General features: G+C 41.4%; 1 protein-coding gene across 1 annotated transcript in view; it reads right to left on the reverse strand.

Moving 5' to 3' along the window:
- CFTR (CF transmembrane conductance regulator) overlaps positions 1 to 19,560 on the reverse strand; it is a 145,914-nt gene that overhangs the window by 17,134 nt on the left and 109,220 nt on the right. The window contains exons 22-24 of the mRNA XM_045002362.1: positions 17,641 to 17,883; positions 15,103 to 15,258; positions 2,079 to 2,168 (exon numbers count right to left, since the gene is read on the reverse strand). Coding sequence (XP_044858297.1) covers positions 2,079 to 2,168; positions 15,103 to 15,258; positions 17,641 to 17,883 — 489 coding nt within the window. The remainder of the gene's footprint in view (positions 1 to 2,078; positions 2,169 to 15,102; positions 15,259 to 17,640; positions 17,884 to 19,560) is intronic.

Here is a 19,560-nt window from a genome sequence, read left to right on the forward strand (position 1 = left end):
TTTGTACTAACTTTTCCATTAAAAACATGGGTTTATGTATCCTGGGGAGCTTGAAGGAACATTAACAAATTATCAACATTGCAGGAAAACCATCAATTTCCACCAGTTTGGTAAAATCGAATCTAAAGCTCCACTATGTTTCCTCCATTCCCATGGGACTTCTGGGTTTGTTAATCCCATCCCAGAATGCATCTTTTCATGACATAAGTTGCTGCATGTGTTGGAAGGAGTGATGTCATAAAGTGCTGCATTCTGAGTTGTCTTTAATAAGCCAAGAAGTGCTAGGGAATTGCAATGACTGAAAAACATTTTTGACAAAGATTAGTTAAAACTTATTTTGTGCTGAATGCCCGTTTTCGATTCTTATCCCCAAGGCAGCACGGCTAGTTGGGATATGAGGCACCTATTAGGATGTTTTTTATTTTAGCTTTATAATTCATCTTTAAAGATTCTGGTTGAAAATTATGTCTTCTAGTGACATTTTAATATGACCAGAAAAACATCAGAATGAAAAATGGTGCAATGAATTTTCTAAACAAACTTCCTCATCTGTGTTTCTTGCTGGGTCATCCAGCAGAGCCATATCCTGAAACCTCACCTATGCTAAATAATAGATCAGAGCACTCAGACTGTGTTGCATGCAAGTTTTATTAATGTTTTCCTCCACTTGGCTCTGCCAAAAGCAGATTTGTTGGGTAATAAGCAAAGTATTAACCTTTCTCTCTGTTTTGTTTCTAAGACACTATGTAAATGTAACACAATACAACCACTTGAGCTACATTTTGTTTAATTACACTTGTGGTTAAGTCATACACTGAACAGTAACAGGCAAACTTAATGCCCACAGACAGTTCTGAACTGCATACAGACAGTACCAAGTCTGAGTATTTTTAGGGGTTTTGGAGGAGGAAAGAAGAGATTTGGATTATAATGAAAAAATCATAGAATCATAGACTATCAGGGTTGGAAGGGACCTCAGGAGGTCATCTAGTCCAACCCCCTGCTCAAAGCAGGACCAATCCCCAGCTAAATCATCCCAGCCAGGGCTTTGTCAAGCCTGACCTTAAAAACCTCTAAGGAAGGAGATTCCACCACCTCTCTAGGTAATCCATTCCAGTGCTTTGAGAGAAGCACTGGAGAAAGTGAGTGAGTGAAAAACCCAAAATCTGTTTAGCATCTCCTTACTGGGGCTGAGCTTTGAAGAATCGAGCATTGCTGAAGGTATAGGCAGTTTACACATTAGCTGCAGCTGACTTTCTAGGGGATGTGGTCACTGTTAAAAAGGTCACCTGCTCAGTACTTAAACTCCAATGTACAAAGGGTGGGCTATACGTTGTCAATAATCTGCCTACAACATCTGTGCAAAGAACTTCCTTTGAAGTCCACTGACTGATGGCAGGCTATGGCCTGGTGATGTAAAGCAGGTTGTTTAAGGAACAAGAAGCAAGGGTAATTATATAAATTTCTAAATCTCTCTTCAGTCAGGCAGTGAAAGAACAATGATTAGAAAGACCATCTGCAAAACTGGCTTAGGCCTGGTCTACATTTAAAATTTAGATCAACCTAGCTGCGTTGCTCAAAGGTGTGAAAAATTCATGCCCCTGAATGCTGTAGTTAAGCCAATCTAGCTCATGGTACAGATGCAGTTAGGTCGATAGAAGAATTCTTCTGTCATCCTAGCTACCACCACTTGGAGAAATGGATTAACTATAGTGACTGGGGGGAAAAAATTCTGTCACTGTAGGAAGCATCTACACTGTAACACTTCAGTGGTATAACTGTGCTGCTATAGTACCAATAGTGTAGACATGGCCTTGATAAGAGATGTCAAATAGAAGCACCTAATACTTGCCATTTTAACCTGTAATTGTTTGGTTTATACTTATCCCATTTAGACTGTAAACTCTTCTGGGCAGGGACAATGTTTTTTGTTTGAGCACCATGTTATGTATGATGCTACATAAATAATAATTTTATAGTTATTGAGCTAAATTCCTTCCCGCTGTAACTGGCTTTATTACGGGGGAGTTACACAAATAGTATTGATGAACAACACAAATAATACTGAACAGCTTTACCTCATCTGCAACTTTCCATAATTCTTCATCACTCCATTGTCCATAAGGATCCAAGTTTTTCCGAAAAGACCCAGAAAATATAAACACTTTCTGTGGAGAACAAAATAAATAAGAAATAATTTTAAAACTGCCTGGCATACCAAAAGCATAGATGGTGGGGGAAAAATTGTCAGAAAAGGCTGTTTTAATTAAACCAATTTTTTTTTCCACAAAATGGTTTTGACAAATTCATTTTGGAAATAAATACATTTTGAAAATGTCAAAATATCCCATTTTGATATTTTTTGAACAAAACTTTTTTTTCATTTCAAAATGACTTTGTATTTTGAAATTGACTTCATTATATATTTTAAAACATTACATAAAATGCTTCAAGTCCAGATCAATTCAAAATATTCTTTTTTCAGAATTTAAGTGCCCCCCGACATTCAGGGCTTTTATCCAGATTTTGGATGATTTTTTTTTTCAAAATCTTGAGTTTTCCTGTGGAACAGAAAATCCATTTACTGAACAGCTGTAACCAGAAGTTACCTGAGCTTCATAACACTTCCTTATGTATCACCACAATCCAATGTAACCTTAACAGCAGTTCTGTGCTTCAGTTTAGTTCCAGTGATACTCAGTACATAGCAAAGTCTGAGTCATGAGAGGAATAGCAATAATCCATTTATACAGGTGTCTTGCACAACTGATGCTTTCTTCTGCTCTTTTGTGTGCCCTGTCAGGGAGGGGTGTGTGGAGAGGCTGGAAATTTCTTAATCTTGAGAATGATCTTTCTCCCACTAAAGTCTGTAGGAGTTTGCCTTTAATTTCAATGTGATCAGAAGCAGTTCCCTTTCTTATTTTTACAGCTATAAGTGAACATCTCTTAGGCCAGGTCTACACCCAAAAGTCAAGTTGACCCAGTTACGTTGCTCAGGGATGTGAAAAGTCCACCCCCTGTGTAGATAGCACAAGGTCAATAGAAAAATTCTTCTGTCGACCTAGCTACTGCCTCTCAGGGAGGTGGATTAATTATGCTGATGGGAGAACCACTCCCATTGCTGTAGTGACGCTATAGTGCAGTTTGTAGTTTGGAAAGTGATGGCGCAGCTGAAGTTAAATATTTGCTTAATCTCTTTTTACATTACAAGGGTGTATTAGATTCTGACAGAAATCAAATACTGTACTTCAAATGGCACTGAGATTGCACAACTATTCCTAATGAGATGAAACTAATGTGATAGCTGCTGTGTCACTTGATACACCTTATTGGCTATAGCAGACAGAATTCACTGTCAATGAATGTCACAGTATCTTAGTGGGAAATATTATAATGGTTGTGCTCCTTCCCCTGTGCACATTGAACAAATATTAGTTGTAGATAAAGTTGAGAGCCAATTATTGTCTCTTCATCCCTTTTGTATTCCTATTGGAAATGTTTATTTAAAAGAAACATATTTTGAAATGAAAGTGATTACAACTGTTTAATTTCTTGCAGAAACTGACTTTTAGCCTTAGTGTGTCTTTTGATGCTTCTAAAAATGGGACACTGATAACATTAGCTAAAATCAGGTCTGGCTAGGGGAATACACAGGATTCCCCACATAGTTTGACCAAACTAGCACAATCATAACCTGAGGTGTACCTGGGACTCCAGTCCTCGGGATACCCCAGAGATGAACTACTATATGTTCATCTCTGGGGTATCCAAAGTGGTCAAATTCCAAAGTGGTTTTGATATATATTCAAATAGCCTTAATTCAAAGAGTTCAGATATAAACTGATGCTATTCAGGGCTCCAGAAACGAGAAGCTGGTGCTGAGTCCCACTCTGCTCCCACTGGAGCTGCTTAAATGAGGTTCCTGCACTGCTGGTCAGTGCAAAAGAGGATTCTGTCTGGAGAGCAAAGAGTATAAATGTGCTCCCCTGCGTAAGCTGGTAGAACAATGCCCTCCAACTGAGCTAGGCTTCCAGTTCCCTCTTGCTCAGCTAAACTCCAGGCAGCAGGGACCCATAAAGGGGTCACAATACTTGGTGGTGATGAGCATATTTGCATCAGGATAAGATGCTTATGACTATTGGGCAATGTGGAGCTAATAGCAGTGAGAAAACTGTCTGGTATAGCTTCATTCACACTTCATTTGCCATATAGTTAACTAATAAAATAGCAATTTTAGTCCTGCAGCAGTGAAGAAAAGTTAACTGAACAAACCAGTTTTTAGAAAAGGTTCATAACACCTAACTAGCATTCCTTCCCAAGTGCAACACACAAGAAGTACAGTATCTTCCTGTTCTGAAACTGCTGCTTTGCCTGTTAATGCTGCTTTCAGAAAGCCTTTGCCTTAAAGTACGGCACCTAAAAAAGTGAATTTTATTCCCAAACGAGGTGCGGCATTGTCCTGAATTCTGGCAGCTTCCTGCACAGTTCAGCAGGACGTTTCTTTCGCTCTAGCTCCTTAATATCTATGCAGGGCTCACTTGTGTAAATATTGTGTTAGTGTCACATGTGCAGTGCGGAGTCCAATTACAAAGAAGCCACTGTAAATGTTAGATGTTTCAAGGGAACAAATGGCTAGTGAAATATAGGGAGTTCTGTGCTGGTTATGAGTGCACCAAGAAAACCAGGCAAATGGGGAACCGGATGTCTCAGGGGATTGGTAATAGACACTAATAGATATGGAACCTTCTGCATCTTGGGTACCAGTTCAAAATCACCCTAGATGAACACTGACAAGGTGATGATACGATCTACAGTTTATAGTCAGAATTGGCATCCTACGATAGGCAAGTGTCAAGGTAAAATAGTGCAGAAATACAATAGTAAGTAGGTGTGGGGGTAATTGCCACCAAATACTGTAACTGATCCCTCTAAAGAACATCACTGAGTGCTGTCATACGAAAGTCCCGTCTAGATATCTGGTAGTGTGCTAGGGGCACCACAGACTTGGAGTTGAATGCTGTGTAGGAGACTGAAGTGCTAGGCCCTTCAGAGGCTACTCACAGATGTGAGTAATAGAATATTACTTTCCCAGGACTGCTGGAAACTAAAAGGTGCAAATACCCTAGCTACGGTTACTTAATGACAACAGAAGAGCAACCTCGCAGTTCCTAAAGCAGACTCTAGGGGCAGGCCAGTTCAAGGTATAAAGGTAAGAGTCTTGTTGGAATCCCTGCAGCAGGGCCGGCTCCAGAGCCCAGCGGGGCAAGCACCCGCCTGGGGCGGCCCTTTCCCGGGGGGGCGGCAGGCTGGGCCGGCGGACCTGCCGCAGTCATGCCTGCGGGAGGTCCACCGGAGCCCCGGGAGCAGCGGACCTGCCGCAGGCATGACTGCGGACGGTTCGCTGGTCCCGCGGCTCGGCTGGACCTCCCGCAGGCATGACTGCGGCAGCTCAACCGGAGCCGCCGGACCAGCCAACCGCTCGCAGCTACGGGAGGTCCAGCCGAGCCGCGCGACCAGCGGACCCTCCGCAGTCATGCCCGCAGGAGGTCCGCTGCTCCCGCGGCTCGGGGGCGCCTCCCGGGCATGACTGCTTGGGGCGGCCAAATTTGTAGAGCCGCCCCTGCCCTGCAGCATGATTCTCCAAGGTGTCCCATGTGCAGCTACCCCCACACCTCCTGTTTGCAGGCCACCGTGCTGTGGCAACATGCTGCTTCCCTGCCCAGCTCTCTGCTTTCAGTCCCAGCTCTTAAGCTGCCTTCTGCCTGCCCTTAGTTCTGCTGCCAACTCCCAAGCTCTCACACAGTCTGTCTCTCGGCCCAGCCTGGTCCCTTCTGACTCCAGAATACTTTCTTCTCTGTACTCTGGGGATTAGAGACTGGCTGGATATTGACTTGGCTAACACAGCTCCTTACACTGGCTAAATCCTTTCTCCCTAGCTCAGCAATGAGCCAGTGGGTTCATTACAATGTGAAATTTGAAAATGAGAGGCAATTAAATAGGCATTTGTGCACATAGCTATCGTTATTACCCATGCAGTTATATGCAGAAATATAGACCTATAACTGCATGTATGTTTTCTAGCAGGAATCTCATGTCACCCAGCCAGAAAGTGTGCTCCTTAATTAGTAATTACATGTAGTGCAAAATGAAGTTTACACCTAAAACCTCTTGCATAACAATTTTCTATACATAATAGACAGGAGCAACCCTCCTCCTTCATCTACACTCTGTTCTAAAATATGGAGGGGGAAATACGGTCTATAAGGGATCTCAGGCTCTTTCCAAGTTTCCCTCATATCCCAACAAAGGCAGACAGATTGGTCTGATTGGCCCAATGAGGGGAACCATTTGCTATAGGAGGAGAACCAAGGCACACCGCACAGCTCTTGGGACCCTGATTTCGAGACCTTAAAAATGTCCCTTTGGGGCTGGGACATGAATGGGTTTAACAAGTTCTGCCATGTTTCCCTAAACCTATTTCCTTCCCGCAAGTGACACTGTCCCTTGTCACAGGCCAGCAGTCACTGCCAGCCAATAAGTTTATGCTGGCCTAGATGATGTTTACTACATTTATTTCATTAAGTGGTAAGAGTCCAGTACTTGCATGCATTCATGAAGAGTTATAATCAGAATATAAATTGTATTCTTGTATCTTCTGAGTTTTAATTTTGAGACTGGGAAAGAAAAGAGATTTTTTTCCCTGTAAAGTTTGGCATTATTGTGCATATTGATATTACATGAAATACTAAGTTGGGGAGATAGCTTCTAGCATGAAGAATGAACCTTTAAAAATTCCTGATATATCCACCACCAATACCTGAAAAAAAATTAGGTCAGGAATTAGCTGTCTGAATCAATTACTTGACAAACCACACCTGCACTGCCATTAAGATTCTGGAAAATAGTGTCTTGATATAAATAACAGGTGTAAAATATTGCAAGGCCTACTGAATGTTAGACCTAATAATCTCGAGTTTGGTACATTATTCTTCTGGTTATTTATTGGGACACTGACCATTTGAATTCATTTAAATTCACTCTTTTGATATAGTATCCTTTAAATTGAGTACTGTGGTGCATGTGTGTTTTTTTCTTTTACCCTTAAAGATATGTATAAGGATATTTCTGCCAACGTGTAGGTGAGCCAAGAAGAATACCCCTAAACTTGTTCAGGCCCACCACTCCTCCACCCTGCCCTTTCTCTCTGTACATGCTCTAGCCAACTGCCTCTTCAGTAGAGCTAGTCAGAACATTTTTGCCAAAATCAAATTGTGGGAAAATGTTTCTTCAGAGCATACTGATATTGACAAAACTAGACTCCCTGGTGGTTAGGTACTGGCCTAGAATGGGGAAGATCCAGGTTCCAGGACCTGCTCTTCATGATTTTGAGTGATCAGGGATGGAAATCCTGCTCTGATTCAAGCAAAGCAGGGACTTGAAGATGGGACTACCCCAGGTCAGGGCCCTCTATCTACACATATGCACGCCCTTCGTGAAAACATTTTAAGGGCTTAGTTTTCATTCCAACGTGGAACGAAAACGAACTATGAAAGTTGCTACCCAATGGAATCGTCATCCTTCGGTCAGCTCTACTCATTCATTCTGCTTCCAGCTTTGCTGCTGCTCCTGGCAAACTCTCCCACACTCTCACAGGTCCTGGAGTTGAGGAAGAGCATGCTTCATTGTAAAACAGTGACAGTGACTACACGTAAAGTGCAGTCACTGGAAGAAAGTAAGCAAACTGAAAGAGAATTTTTTTTCTCTTTCAATCATCTTTGAGGTTATCATCATGAGAGCAGGTAAAACATTTTCAGATGGAAATGTGATTTTTCAAATGGAGGGTATCCCTTTAATCTCCATATGCAAAGGTTTAAATGTTCTGGTTTCACAGGCATCTGTGAATGCTTTCATCAGTTTTAAAATATTTACAACAGAGAATTGAAAGATAAAAGCACTGAAAACTGTAGGGCTTTCTGCAAGCTTTTCAGGACCTAGTCCTGCAAGATGCTGAGCAACCCCTGAAGATACTAATTGCCCTCATCTCCCATGGATCTCATCAGGAATTGAAGGTGCTAAGTACCTTGCAAGACTGATCCCTCAGAGCAGGAAACAATCTCTATGCTGTCCTCAGTAAGCATGTGGAGCCTTTCCTGATCGCTATAGGAGTTCTGCACATGGATCTAAGGCAGCAGATGGCCCACTGTATTGTAATGCTGACTTCCCTGGATCCACTGCAAGATTTCAGACTTTGCAAAACCCTTGCTATGGAGATCTATGGGGAGTTGTACTTTTCAGCTCTCTGCATTTTACAGAGGGTACTTGGAACCCTGCATAACAGCCCTGCCTATGAACTCTGAAAGGAAATGGTCTCAGGAATATAAAGAGAGATATGGAAGGAAGTAGGCTGAATAGTATAAAGCAGGGGTAGGCAACCTATGGCACAGGTGCTGAAGGTGGCACGCAAGCTGATTTTCAGGGGCACTCACACTACCTGGGTCCTGGCCACTGGTCTAGGGGGGGTTCTGCATTTTAATTTAATTTTAAATGAAGCTTCTTAAACATTTTTAAAACCTTATTTACTTTACATACAGCAATAGTTTAGTTATGTATTATATACTTATAGAAAGAGACCTTCTAAAAACATTAACATGTATTACTGGCATGTGAAACCTTAAATTAGAGTGAATAAATGAAGACTCGGCACAGCACTTCTGAAAGGTTGCCGACCCCTGGTATAAAGTCAAACCACCATTTGAGCTGGAAACTAGTAAATGTCCCTTTTCCTTCTTAACTCCTATAAAATAAAGTGTGTGTGGGGGGGAGAGGGGGGTGTAAGAACAAAAGGTATCATCATTTTTCATTAGCTTGCAGTCCCAGAGACTATATTTAACTTATTCTCCATGTCTGATTTCTTTTAATATATATTGGGCATTTAAGTCTGTAAAATTGTATGTGATATACTGTACCACACTGCCAAGAGGCCTGAAATAGGACATCATTATCACATTTGATGTGATCAGGGAAATATCAGAATAAGAGCCTCACTCTACATATCATTCAGTGATGCTGTTCCCTTGCCTATACGCCTTAATTTTGTTCTCAGGCTCCTCTTCATTTTATTCTAATGAGAAACAGGCCCCAACTTCACAGTATGCTCAGATCCAAACTGGCTCAATTTCTGAGGGCATTTCTTAATTTAACTTAGTCAAATACCTTGAGGTGTAACTTCTATGAATGACAGTGCACAAGATAACTTAATTACATCGAAACTGGACACGGCTGCCTACTCTTACTGAATGCACGGGCCTGCAAATCATGTGATGTAACTGTTGCTGGAGGTGGGCTAGTAAGACTGCCCTGAATAATGAGGTGGGTCTCTGTACACTGTGACCACACTTCAGACAACCAGATATCCCAAGTTACTGCTTCACATTCAAGTTTTCAAAAAATATTCTAGAAGGGTATAAACCTCCAGGGCAAAAACCAACCCATAACTGATGAGGAATAGGAAGAAACCTCCCTTCTGGGCAGCTATTTCATACTGTCCCCTGTTTGGTTTCTTGCATCTTCCACTGTAGCATCTATTATTAGCCACTGTCAGAGAGGGGAAGCCTGATTAGATGGATCACTGGTGTGATTCACTGCAGGAACCCTCATCTGTAGAAAGGGCAACCATTGGCAATCATCTGTAGAAAGGCATGCCACAGGGCAATTGAGGCCTTACATTATCATTTTAAGAAATGGCAAAGATGGGGGATGGTAGGAGAAGGGAAGGTTGTCATGGGGTGATTAGTAGTGTACGAAAAACTCAGCCCTACCAATGTTCTTACATTGTTCAAACAGCCCTCTCTAGGACTTTGAATATCTGTGGGTTGTTGTAGGCCAGATTCCAGGGAGGGGATAAACAACCCCCTGAGATGAAGGCTAGAAAACAAAAGTCTCTTTATTCTCTTGGTGGAAGAGGCTGCGTGGTGTATGTAACGTTTTTCCCCCTGCGGGGAGGGTGCTGGTGGAGAGCTAATCTCACTCTGTAGCTGGGCATTTCTGAGGATTAATGTGCAGTTTCATAGCAATTGCTCAGTGTTTGACTGCAAGGCTTGAGGACAGGAGCCCCAAGTGCATTACAGACCTGGTAGGGGTCTGGCAGCCCGGCCCACAGGCCATTCAACTTTATTTAAGAGGCTAAAGATAATGTTTTTTTGGCACTGGGTTCTCTTTAAATGTCCACATTAAAAGCACTTTAAAACTGGACTCATGCATAACTTTTAACAACTAGCCCATTTTTGGCTAGTGGAGGAGCAGGTTATACAACTGATGTCATCTCAGTCTATTGTATTTTGCTAACAGCTGCAGAATCAAGTTTGTTTTTACATTAGTGCTTCTATCATTTATATGGGTATTTGGCTACTGTCACTGAAAGGCTTTTATTAATAATACTTTGCACTGTGATTACCATAACCACTGAGGCTACTTAAGCATACTCACCTTCACTATTACCTTGTTAACCTACTTCTGTATGTCTTTAGCCATATGTTATGTCTTGTGACTCTCTGGGGCAGGGCATGTCTGTTTTACTTGTTTGTACAGTACCTGGCACAATGAATGCCTGATACCTGCTTGGAGCCTGTAAGTGTTACCAAAAGATGTGGATAATAATTATAGCCCCTTTCATCCACAGATCTTGTGCCCTTTTACAGAGGAATAAATATTATTATTGTATATGACAGATGGCGAAACAATGGAACTCAGAGGTTATGTTCCTTGCACAAGCTTATATAGTTGGGGCAAAGCTGGAAGTAGGATCCAGGCCTCCTGATGCTAAATTCTTTGTCCTACCGCCTAGAGAATACTGCACTTTTGGTGGGGCTGGGAGTGAGGTTTGGGGTGCGTGATAGGGATTTTTTTAGGGAGGGGATTTTTGGGTGGGTGATAGGGATTTTTTTGGGGAAAGCATGAAATAAACTGCCATTTACTCAGTTTCTAACACCTTTCTATGGTTCCTCTTTATCTGTTGCCAATTTAGACGTGCTATCTCAGAGCTGGTGTATTTTTTGTTATAAATTTGCATATCTTTGACTGACACTGTGCTTCACTAGGAGCATATGAGCAGAGCTCCTCCGGTTGGCATTCACCTTTTTACGTGTTTTTGGTTTTATTCTTGTTTTTTTTTTTCAACTTGTTTCACCTATTTCCACTAGAAAGGATTTGTTGGTATAGTTATATTGGCAAACTATTCTGGGGGAAGAAGAACAGGAGTACTTGTGGCACCTTAAAGACTAACAAATTTATTTTAGCATGAGCTTTCGTGAGCTGCAGCTCACGAAAGCTCATGCTAAAATAAATGTGTTAGTCTTTAAGGTGCCACAAGTACTCCTGTTCTTTTTGCAGATACAGACTAACACGGCTGCTACTCTGAAACCTGTTCTGGGGGAGATGCAGCTTACAGTGGCAAATGAGTTTTTGCTGGTAAAGCTTATCCTATCTCCTAAACAAAAGACATTTTATGCTGGTATAACTGTGTCTACACTAGGGCATTTGCTGGCACGGCTGTATTGGTTAGAGGTTTGATTCTTCCTCCCACTCCTAACTAACATAGCTATGCTGGTAAACCGGCCGGAAACAAGGGAAAATAAGGGAACTTACGAGATGAAACAGTCAAGCAAGGGGAGGTGAAGAAACAAAGCAATGAAGGGGAGAGAACAGGAGATAAGTCAGCTAACCAGAGGGCACCTTACCAGTAGAGTTTGGGATCTGTAGGCAGAGTATGACCAACCAGGTTGTCGTCAAAGCACAGACAAGAAAAGAATCTGACGAGGAAGTTATGCAACATGGTTCTTGGTTCCATCTGGGGAAGGGTGTAGCTTAGCAGCAGGAAAAGGCTACTTCGTATTTTTCTTAAAGAAAAGTATGAACTCTAATGCTGAAATATTTGTATTGGGAGGGGGAGTGGAATCACAAAGAATGTCAGAATCTGAAAAAAGACGAGAAGTAGAAAAAAATGTTGTGCCTCCATTTTGTGTTTGCAAAATCTAAGCCATTCCTGATGCTCACCAAAATGAGCATTTCAGCTACTTTTTCCCCATAACCACAGAGAAGACAATGCTACAGATGTTCAGCACTCATTAGCAACCCATCAACAAGAGTCAAATTCTTCTCTCCGTTACACTGAGGCAAATTGGGAGTCACTCCAGTCACTTGAATGCAATTAATCCAGTTTTATTTCAGTGCAATGGAGAGCAGATTTTGGCCCATGTACCCAAATGAAGAAAGGAAATAAAGTGAGAGCCCTGGGTTGTATTAGTCTAAATAGCCAGGAATGAACCCCTTATTTAAAAATGAGTAACCTGACAGAGACCTTTTTAATGAAAGAGTTTGTGAAGATCCCTCAATCTTTACAGCTATTTGAAAGTATTTCGCCTGTTCACATGCTAACCAGCAAATGCTGATGTAATACTAAGGCTATGTCTACACTGCATACCACTTGCGGTGGCATGTAGGGTACGTGTAGCTACACACCACAGTGAAAAGCCGGCTGCATCCAGACTGCGTTGTGTAGCTACATGAGTCAGGGAAAGACTTTGGTAGCAGGGAAAGGCTCTCACAGCAGGGATTTGCCAGAGCCCTTCCCGCTGCTTGCCTCCTGCCAGAGCTTTTCCCTACTGCCGGAGTCTTTCTCTGTGATGGGGAAAGGCTCTGGCAGCAGGGAGGCAGCAGGACACTACACTTCCAAAAATAGCAAGGTATATCGGGGAGGCACTGCTGGGTGTGTAATGAGCCACGTAGGGGACATACACTGACGTTTTGGCATGTCTTTACTCATCTAAGCTGAGCCTCACCATCTACACTGCTATTTATACCCGTGCTAGGGAGGCATGCAGCGTATGTATTCTACAGACTGCCATAAAGAGTGTTCAGTGTAGACATACCCTAAGTCTCTGTGATAGTCACAGCTTGCCACTCGAGTGACAGAAACACTGGTCCACAATGGGGTCCAGCTTACTTTAGTGGTTAATGGTGGTGGTGGAAAGTCTGCTAGGGGCCAAGGCTGTGGTGGTAGGAAGCTGCTGCAACCTCTCTGTGCTGGGGAGAAATAATGGCCCAGTGAAGCCTAAAGAGTGGGTGGTGCTGGCCAGAAAGTGAACCAAACTTGTTGGCTAAAGACTGCACTGATTGAGTGTCTGGAGGCAGTGAAGCTCCTGTGGAGTCCTCAGGACGAACTATAGCTTCCCCATCATGGACGTGGGTGATACTGGAAACACTACCTATCCTCCACTCAGTGAATCCCCCTGCTGGTGTAGAAGGCTTAGCTGTAACTTGGCCTACTGTAGTTCTCTGCCTTCTGATATTGTGTATATCTGTCTTACTGGTAAGATTGTAGTCTATTGCTAATTTAATTATACTGCATCACTCAAATGGTTGGCTAAGGATTGAAGATAAATCCTGTATGTAAGTGAAAACTCATGGAGCATAAAGCTTTCAAAACACATACAAATGCCAATACAAGACGTTCTGAGTCAATATTTTTGGAGAAGGCTAACAATTTTCATCAATAAAATAAAAAGCATGATGTTTAATCTGTCATAGTTCTCTCTCCTCCTGTTACAATGACCAATCACTACACTTTATTTTTAGTTCTACTACATAATATTTTACTTACTCTAGATAACTTACTCCAAATAATGTTCATTTCCCCGTCAGGTAGCATACTAATATAACCAGAGAGGAAGGATGGTGCTAGATGGAGACAGAGGTTCAATTCCTTGCTCCTCCACAGACTTGCTGTGTGACCTTGGGCAAGTTGCCTAGGCCCAGATCCTCAAAGGTATTTAGGCTCCTAACTTCAATTGATTTCAGTAAAAGTTAGGAGCCTAAATACCTTTGGAAATCTAGGTCCTAGTATCTCTTTGCCTCAGTTCCCCATCTGTAAAGTGTTAGTACTTTCTATCTCACAGGAACGTTGTGAGGATGAATGCATTATGATAGTCAAGGGCTCAGATAGTATGAGAATTGCTGCTATATAAGTACCGTAGATCAGTAGTTCTCAACCAGGGGTATGCAGAGATCTTCCAGGCAGTACATCAACTCATCTAGATATTTGCCTAGTTTTATAACAGGCTGCATTAAAAGCACTAACAAAGTCAGTTCAAACTAAAATTTCATACAGACAATGACTTGTTTATACTGCTTTATATACCATATACTGAAATGTAAGTACATGCGTCTGATGAAGTCGGTATTCACCCACGAAAGCTTATGCTCCAATACATCTGTTAGTCTTTAAGGTGCCACAGGACTCATTGTTGCTTTTTACAGATCCAGACTAACCCGGCTACCCCTCTGATACAATAGTTGTATGTCAATTGATTTACTTTATAAGTATATGGTAAAAATGAGAACATAAGCAATTTTTCAGTAATAATGTGCTGAGACACTTTCGTATTTTTATGTCTGATTTTGTAAGCAAGTAATTTTTAAGAGAGGTGAATCTTGGGGTATGCAAGACAAATCAGACTCCTGCAAGGGGTACAGTAGTCTGGAAAGGTAGAGAACCACTGCCATAGATGGATATAAGCCAGCCCTCAATCTAACAATCAACCGAGCCCAGGCCACTAAAGTGAGAGAAAAGTTAATGGCAGTATGGCTACCAATTTGTAAAGGGAAATGTGCAAGAACTATAATTCAAATTCATTAAAATGTAATATAGAGGCTTTAAAAGACAATAGGTGACATCACCATGTGAAATCAGATGGTTTCCCTTTTCTACAAGTGGCACTAATGCATTTTGGAATAATGAGGGGCATAAACAGGCAGTGAAGCTGTGATGCTTTGTGTTCCTGCGTGTGGTCTACTTTTCCCTTTCTAGGAATTCGCTGTCAGTAAGTGTTGCAGCAAGCTGTTGGTGAAAGGCAGAGCCCTGTTACAGAAAAGAACTACATATTGCTCTTTCAGAGAATCTACACTTTTGTTCTTGGTTTTGATTTTCAGTTAAAAACAACTAACGGTAGGCTCAACATATCTGTTTGCTGTTTGCATATGGAAAAATAACCAGGTACGACACTGGGAAAATCTTACTTAAAACCTTGTCACTTCATTGGTCATTACCTGTGGTATAACTCCAAATGCCTTTCTCCACTGCTGCACAGTGATTGTGTTCCAAGAGACGCCATCAATTTGCATATCTCCTTGTGTATTCAGCAGCCTTAAAAAGGCAAAGAGCAAAGTGCTTTTCCCCGACCCAGTTCTTCCCAAAAGACCCACCTGCAATGTTAAAATAATTTAAAGTGAATGGAGACTCCTTGCTTAATATTGTTCATGCATTAACCACAAAGCAAGGAAGCAGCACAACTGATAGGATAGGATTTGTATTACCATTGTTTTTGGGAAAGGTAAAGGACCTCAGCAGAGATATGAAACACTTGGGCAGATTCTGCTCTTACTTTTGTGTAACCTCATTTAGCTACCCAAGGAGAGAACCTGTCCTTCTGCGTTTAGCCAAAGAGCACAAATTTACTTATCCATTACCCATCCTTCCTACAGCCCTTCTCCTTCCATATTGTAGTGGATTCCCCTTCAGAAAAGACCTTAAAATTCAAACAAATGAAAACAAGCATGTATTGTATTTCATCAATGTTGTTAAGATGGGCCTAACTCTGATCTTACACTGGGGTAACATGATTGACTTTGATGACTTTGCTCCTCATTGATACTGGCACCAGTGAGATCAGACTCTGGCACTATGTTACGGTTGCAATACGTATTCTGGTTTCTCCATAACTTAGCAGGTCTGACAAAATACTGCAGATGACACAACATCAATTAAAGAAGGAACTTCTAAATGCATGACCATCAGACTTGTGTAAAACAATCTCTTCCTTATTAAGGCTGGATTCTGCCGGAAGGGCCACAACGAGGCCCTTATTTTCTTTAAACTGGTGCACTTCTTCCTGTGACATTATGCCACAGCAGAAGGATCTGATGCTTCCTAAAAACAGTGGTTGCTATTTAAATAATTTGCATTTCCCACACAGTGGAAGTGAAGATTGCCTCTTCTTATCCCCTATACTTAGAATAGGCAATACCTGTGGGAACAGTTGGCAAATGTTGACACACTAATGGCTTTTACTGTAGTGTATTTTCTCACAGCTAATGCTGTGCAATCTGAGCCTGGGCTGCTTTCACAGATGGGAACAAGACAATTTTGGAAGTGAAGTGGTGGAAATTTCCTGCAACACAGCATCAGACCTGACTCCGAGGGAGGAGTGAGGGCTAAGCACCTGCTGCTATGATCGAGTTAAAAAGCACTGTAGATACTTGGCCTCTCATCTCCTATCTCTCATCCTTGTTTCTATTATTCTCAACAGGGGGATCTTACAAGGATCTAGCTGCAAGGTAAAATACTGTAGTGCACTTAAAGTTCATTCTGCTTCTAGAGACATTACCAGTTCTAGTGGTAGTCACCATTTCAAGTAAAGGGAAAACTTCTGAAACTGAAATGAACTTCTTAGGCACACTGTTGTAAAAGGGATCCTTGTTTTAATTGCAATGCAGCTTTTTGCCTATCTCTCTACTGCACATACAAAATCTTTCCTTTTCATTATCCTTTGGCATCAATCAATTTTCCAGGTAGTAAGTGAAGTGAAATTTAATCCACCACCCCCACTTTAGGTATCATAGAGAGCACATCTCATCCAGAGGGAGAGTGGTTTAGAGGACGACACTAAAAGAAGTCAGACTCCTGAGTTCCAATCTTTGGCTCCTCTACATGCTCAGTTGGTGCAAATCAGTATAGTTTCATTAAAGTCAATGGAGCTATGGCAGCTTACAGCAGGTAGAGATCTGTCCCACTGTGTGGTCTTAGGAACATCATTTAACCTCGCTGTTTCTGTTTCCTCAGCTATGAAATAGGGCTAAACCTGCCTACATCTTCCTCACTGGGGCCTTGATTCAGGAAAGTACTTACTGGACTTCAATGGGACTTTCCTGAAAAGGGATGCTTTCCTGAATCTGGGCTTAATGGGCTGTGAAGATGAGTTAATGTTTGTACGGCCCTTTGAAGACAGCTTTACACATCAGATGAGTGGTTCAGAGCTCACATTCCTCTGAATACTTGAGCTAGTGATGCATTACTGTTGGCACATCATCCTGTATTCTTCTGTGCCCTATTTGGGTCAGTCTGCCCCCAAAATCTCTCTTTATTAGCAAACTTCCCTCCACCCAGGGAGAAGCACTAACAGAGAAAGCAGCCAAATTCGTGTGCAGGAATAGAACTTGGTGAACTATTACTTAGGTATGTAATCAATACTCACTACTTTCACACCCCAAACAAGTCCTTATCATACTTCACTGAGCTGTAACCACTCTCAGGATTTCTAGTAGCTCTGAGCTATTTTGTCCCCTCAATTTTCAACCTGTATCTAATAACTTCACAGCTAAGTTCTTATTAAAAACAAATGGAAACCTCATTCCTTTTTGAGACGATTTAGATAATTACCCTGTGTTGGTGCAGCTATTTCCTGTTTTTGTTTATTAGAAATTTACCAGAGTCAGCCAACACTTTAGTAATTCAATTGTTTCATAAAGGGACTTTTGGGGGATAAACTTAACTGAAGTCAGTTCAAACAAAACAAAACAATATCTCACCCTCTGTCCAGAACTTATTGAAAAAGAAATGTTTTCTAAAACAGCAGCTCCTCCATCAATATACTTGGCTGTGAGATTCTTGACAGTCATTTGGCCTCCGGATGGCCAGGGCTTCTCTTCCTTTGCATGCTTGTTTTCAATTATGAGGACCCCGGTAAGCTGGTCATCCTTTGGTGGCTTAGTGTCATTTGTTTCTTCTTTTGGCATGTCAATGAATTTAAATATTCGGCTTACAGACCGCATCTGGGAACAATAGCAACAAAAAACCAGCACTGAAGTTGTTCTGAATACCTCAGACAAACAGTAATTCCCATAATAAAGCTTGGGTTTTTTGTGGTAAGATATAACGTGAATTAATATTTAAAGCAAGGGGATTTTTTGTGGAGAGCCCTGGTTCTGCTCCTGATTGTGCTAGTGGCACTGGGCAAATCTCATGACATGTCTGTGCTTCAGTTTCCTCAACTGTAACTTGGGTAAGGTAATACTTTGTACCTTTTCTAAAGATTCTGAGAATCCTGGATGAGAATCTACATGTAAGAACAAAGTATAATTACTGACACAGTTTCGGAGTCTTAAACTCCCACCTCTCCTGCATGGGGCTCTTGACCTGACGAGTGACTTCCCTTGACTATAGAACAGGGGTCGGCAACCTTTCAGAAGTAGTGTGCCGAGTCTTCATTTATTCACTCTGATTTAAGGTTTCGTGTGCCAGTAATACATTTTAATGTTTTTAGAAGGTCAATTTCTATAAGTCTATAATATATAACTAAACTATTGTTGTATGTAAAGTAAATAAGGTTTTTAAAATGTTTAAGAAGCTTCATTTTAAAATTCCCCACATTCTATAGCAGGGGTAGGCAACCTATGGCACGGGTGCTGAAGGCGGCACACGAGCTGATTTTCAGCGGCACTCACGCTGCCTGGGTCCTGGCCACCGGTCCGAGGGGGCTCTGCATTTTAAATTAATTTTAAATGAAGCTTCTTAAACATTTTAAAAACCTTATTTACTTTACATACAACAATAGTTTAGTTATACAAAGGTACGGACAGTTTCTCAAGTATATATACATGCTCAAAGATTTTTAATAAATGTGAATATACTTGAGAAACTGTCCGTACCTTTGTATAACTATACATTATACAAATTGGGAGGGAAGTTTTATGACACTTAATTTTATGCCTGTAGCTGTACATACTATGCTTCCCTACAGACTGGGAGCAAATCTCATGGTTCAGGGAGCTTAGACAAGGCTGAATTATGCTGGCTGTCAGTGGCTTCTTGAGCTAGCACTCCCTTCCTGTGTCACAATCCAGCATTAAATTTAAAAATAAATAAATCTTCAGTCCTTATGGTTGCAAGACAATCTTCAAAAAGTTAACTGATGAAGAGGTATTTACCTAACTCCACAAGCTGTTTGAAACAATTACTCTGATAGAAATGTTTTTAAGAGGATGTGAACACTGAAAGCTACTGACAATTTACATGTCACTCCTGTGATTTATTTCACTGATGGTCAAAGCATGCAAGAAGGAGAGAGATGATCATATTTAAAAGATTTGCACAAACCATGAGTAGCATTTCATTTTGGTGATGCACGTGGGCAGAAATTGAGAGAGAACCATCATTAACTTCCTCCAGTCTGACCTCGTCTTCAGGAAGAACCCTTCCTATGCACTTGACACTACTGTTTGATTAGGTGTACGGCAGTAAAAGTGCTACAGCCTGATGAAGGATGTTGGAACTAGATTCATTACACTGATCTAGAGAACCTTATATTCTCACTCCACTGCAGTTTTCCTTTAAATGTCCTTTAAATACTTCAGTTGTCATCCAAATATTTACTTAAATATAACACATTATGTTATAGCAGATGCTGCTAGTGCCTGATTATTAAGGTTAGAATTCCAGCTTCTATTGTA

This window comes from Mauremys mutica, chromosome 1 (genome assembly GCF_020497125.1).
Source record: "Mauremys mutica isolate MM-2020 ecotype Southern chromosome 1, ASM2049712v1, whole genome shotgun sequence".
Lineage (NCBI taxonomy): Eukaryota > Metazoa > Chordata > Testudines > Geoemydidae > Mauremys > Mauremys mutica.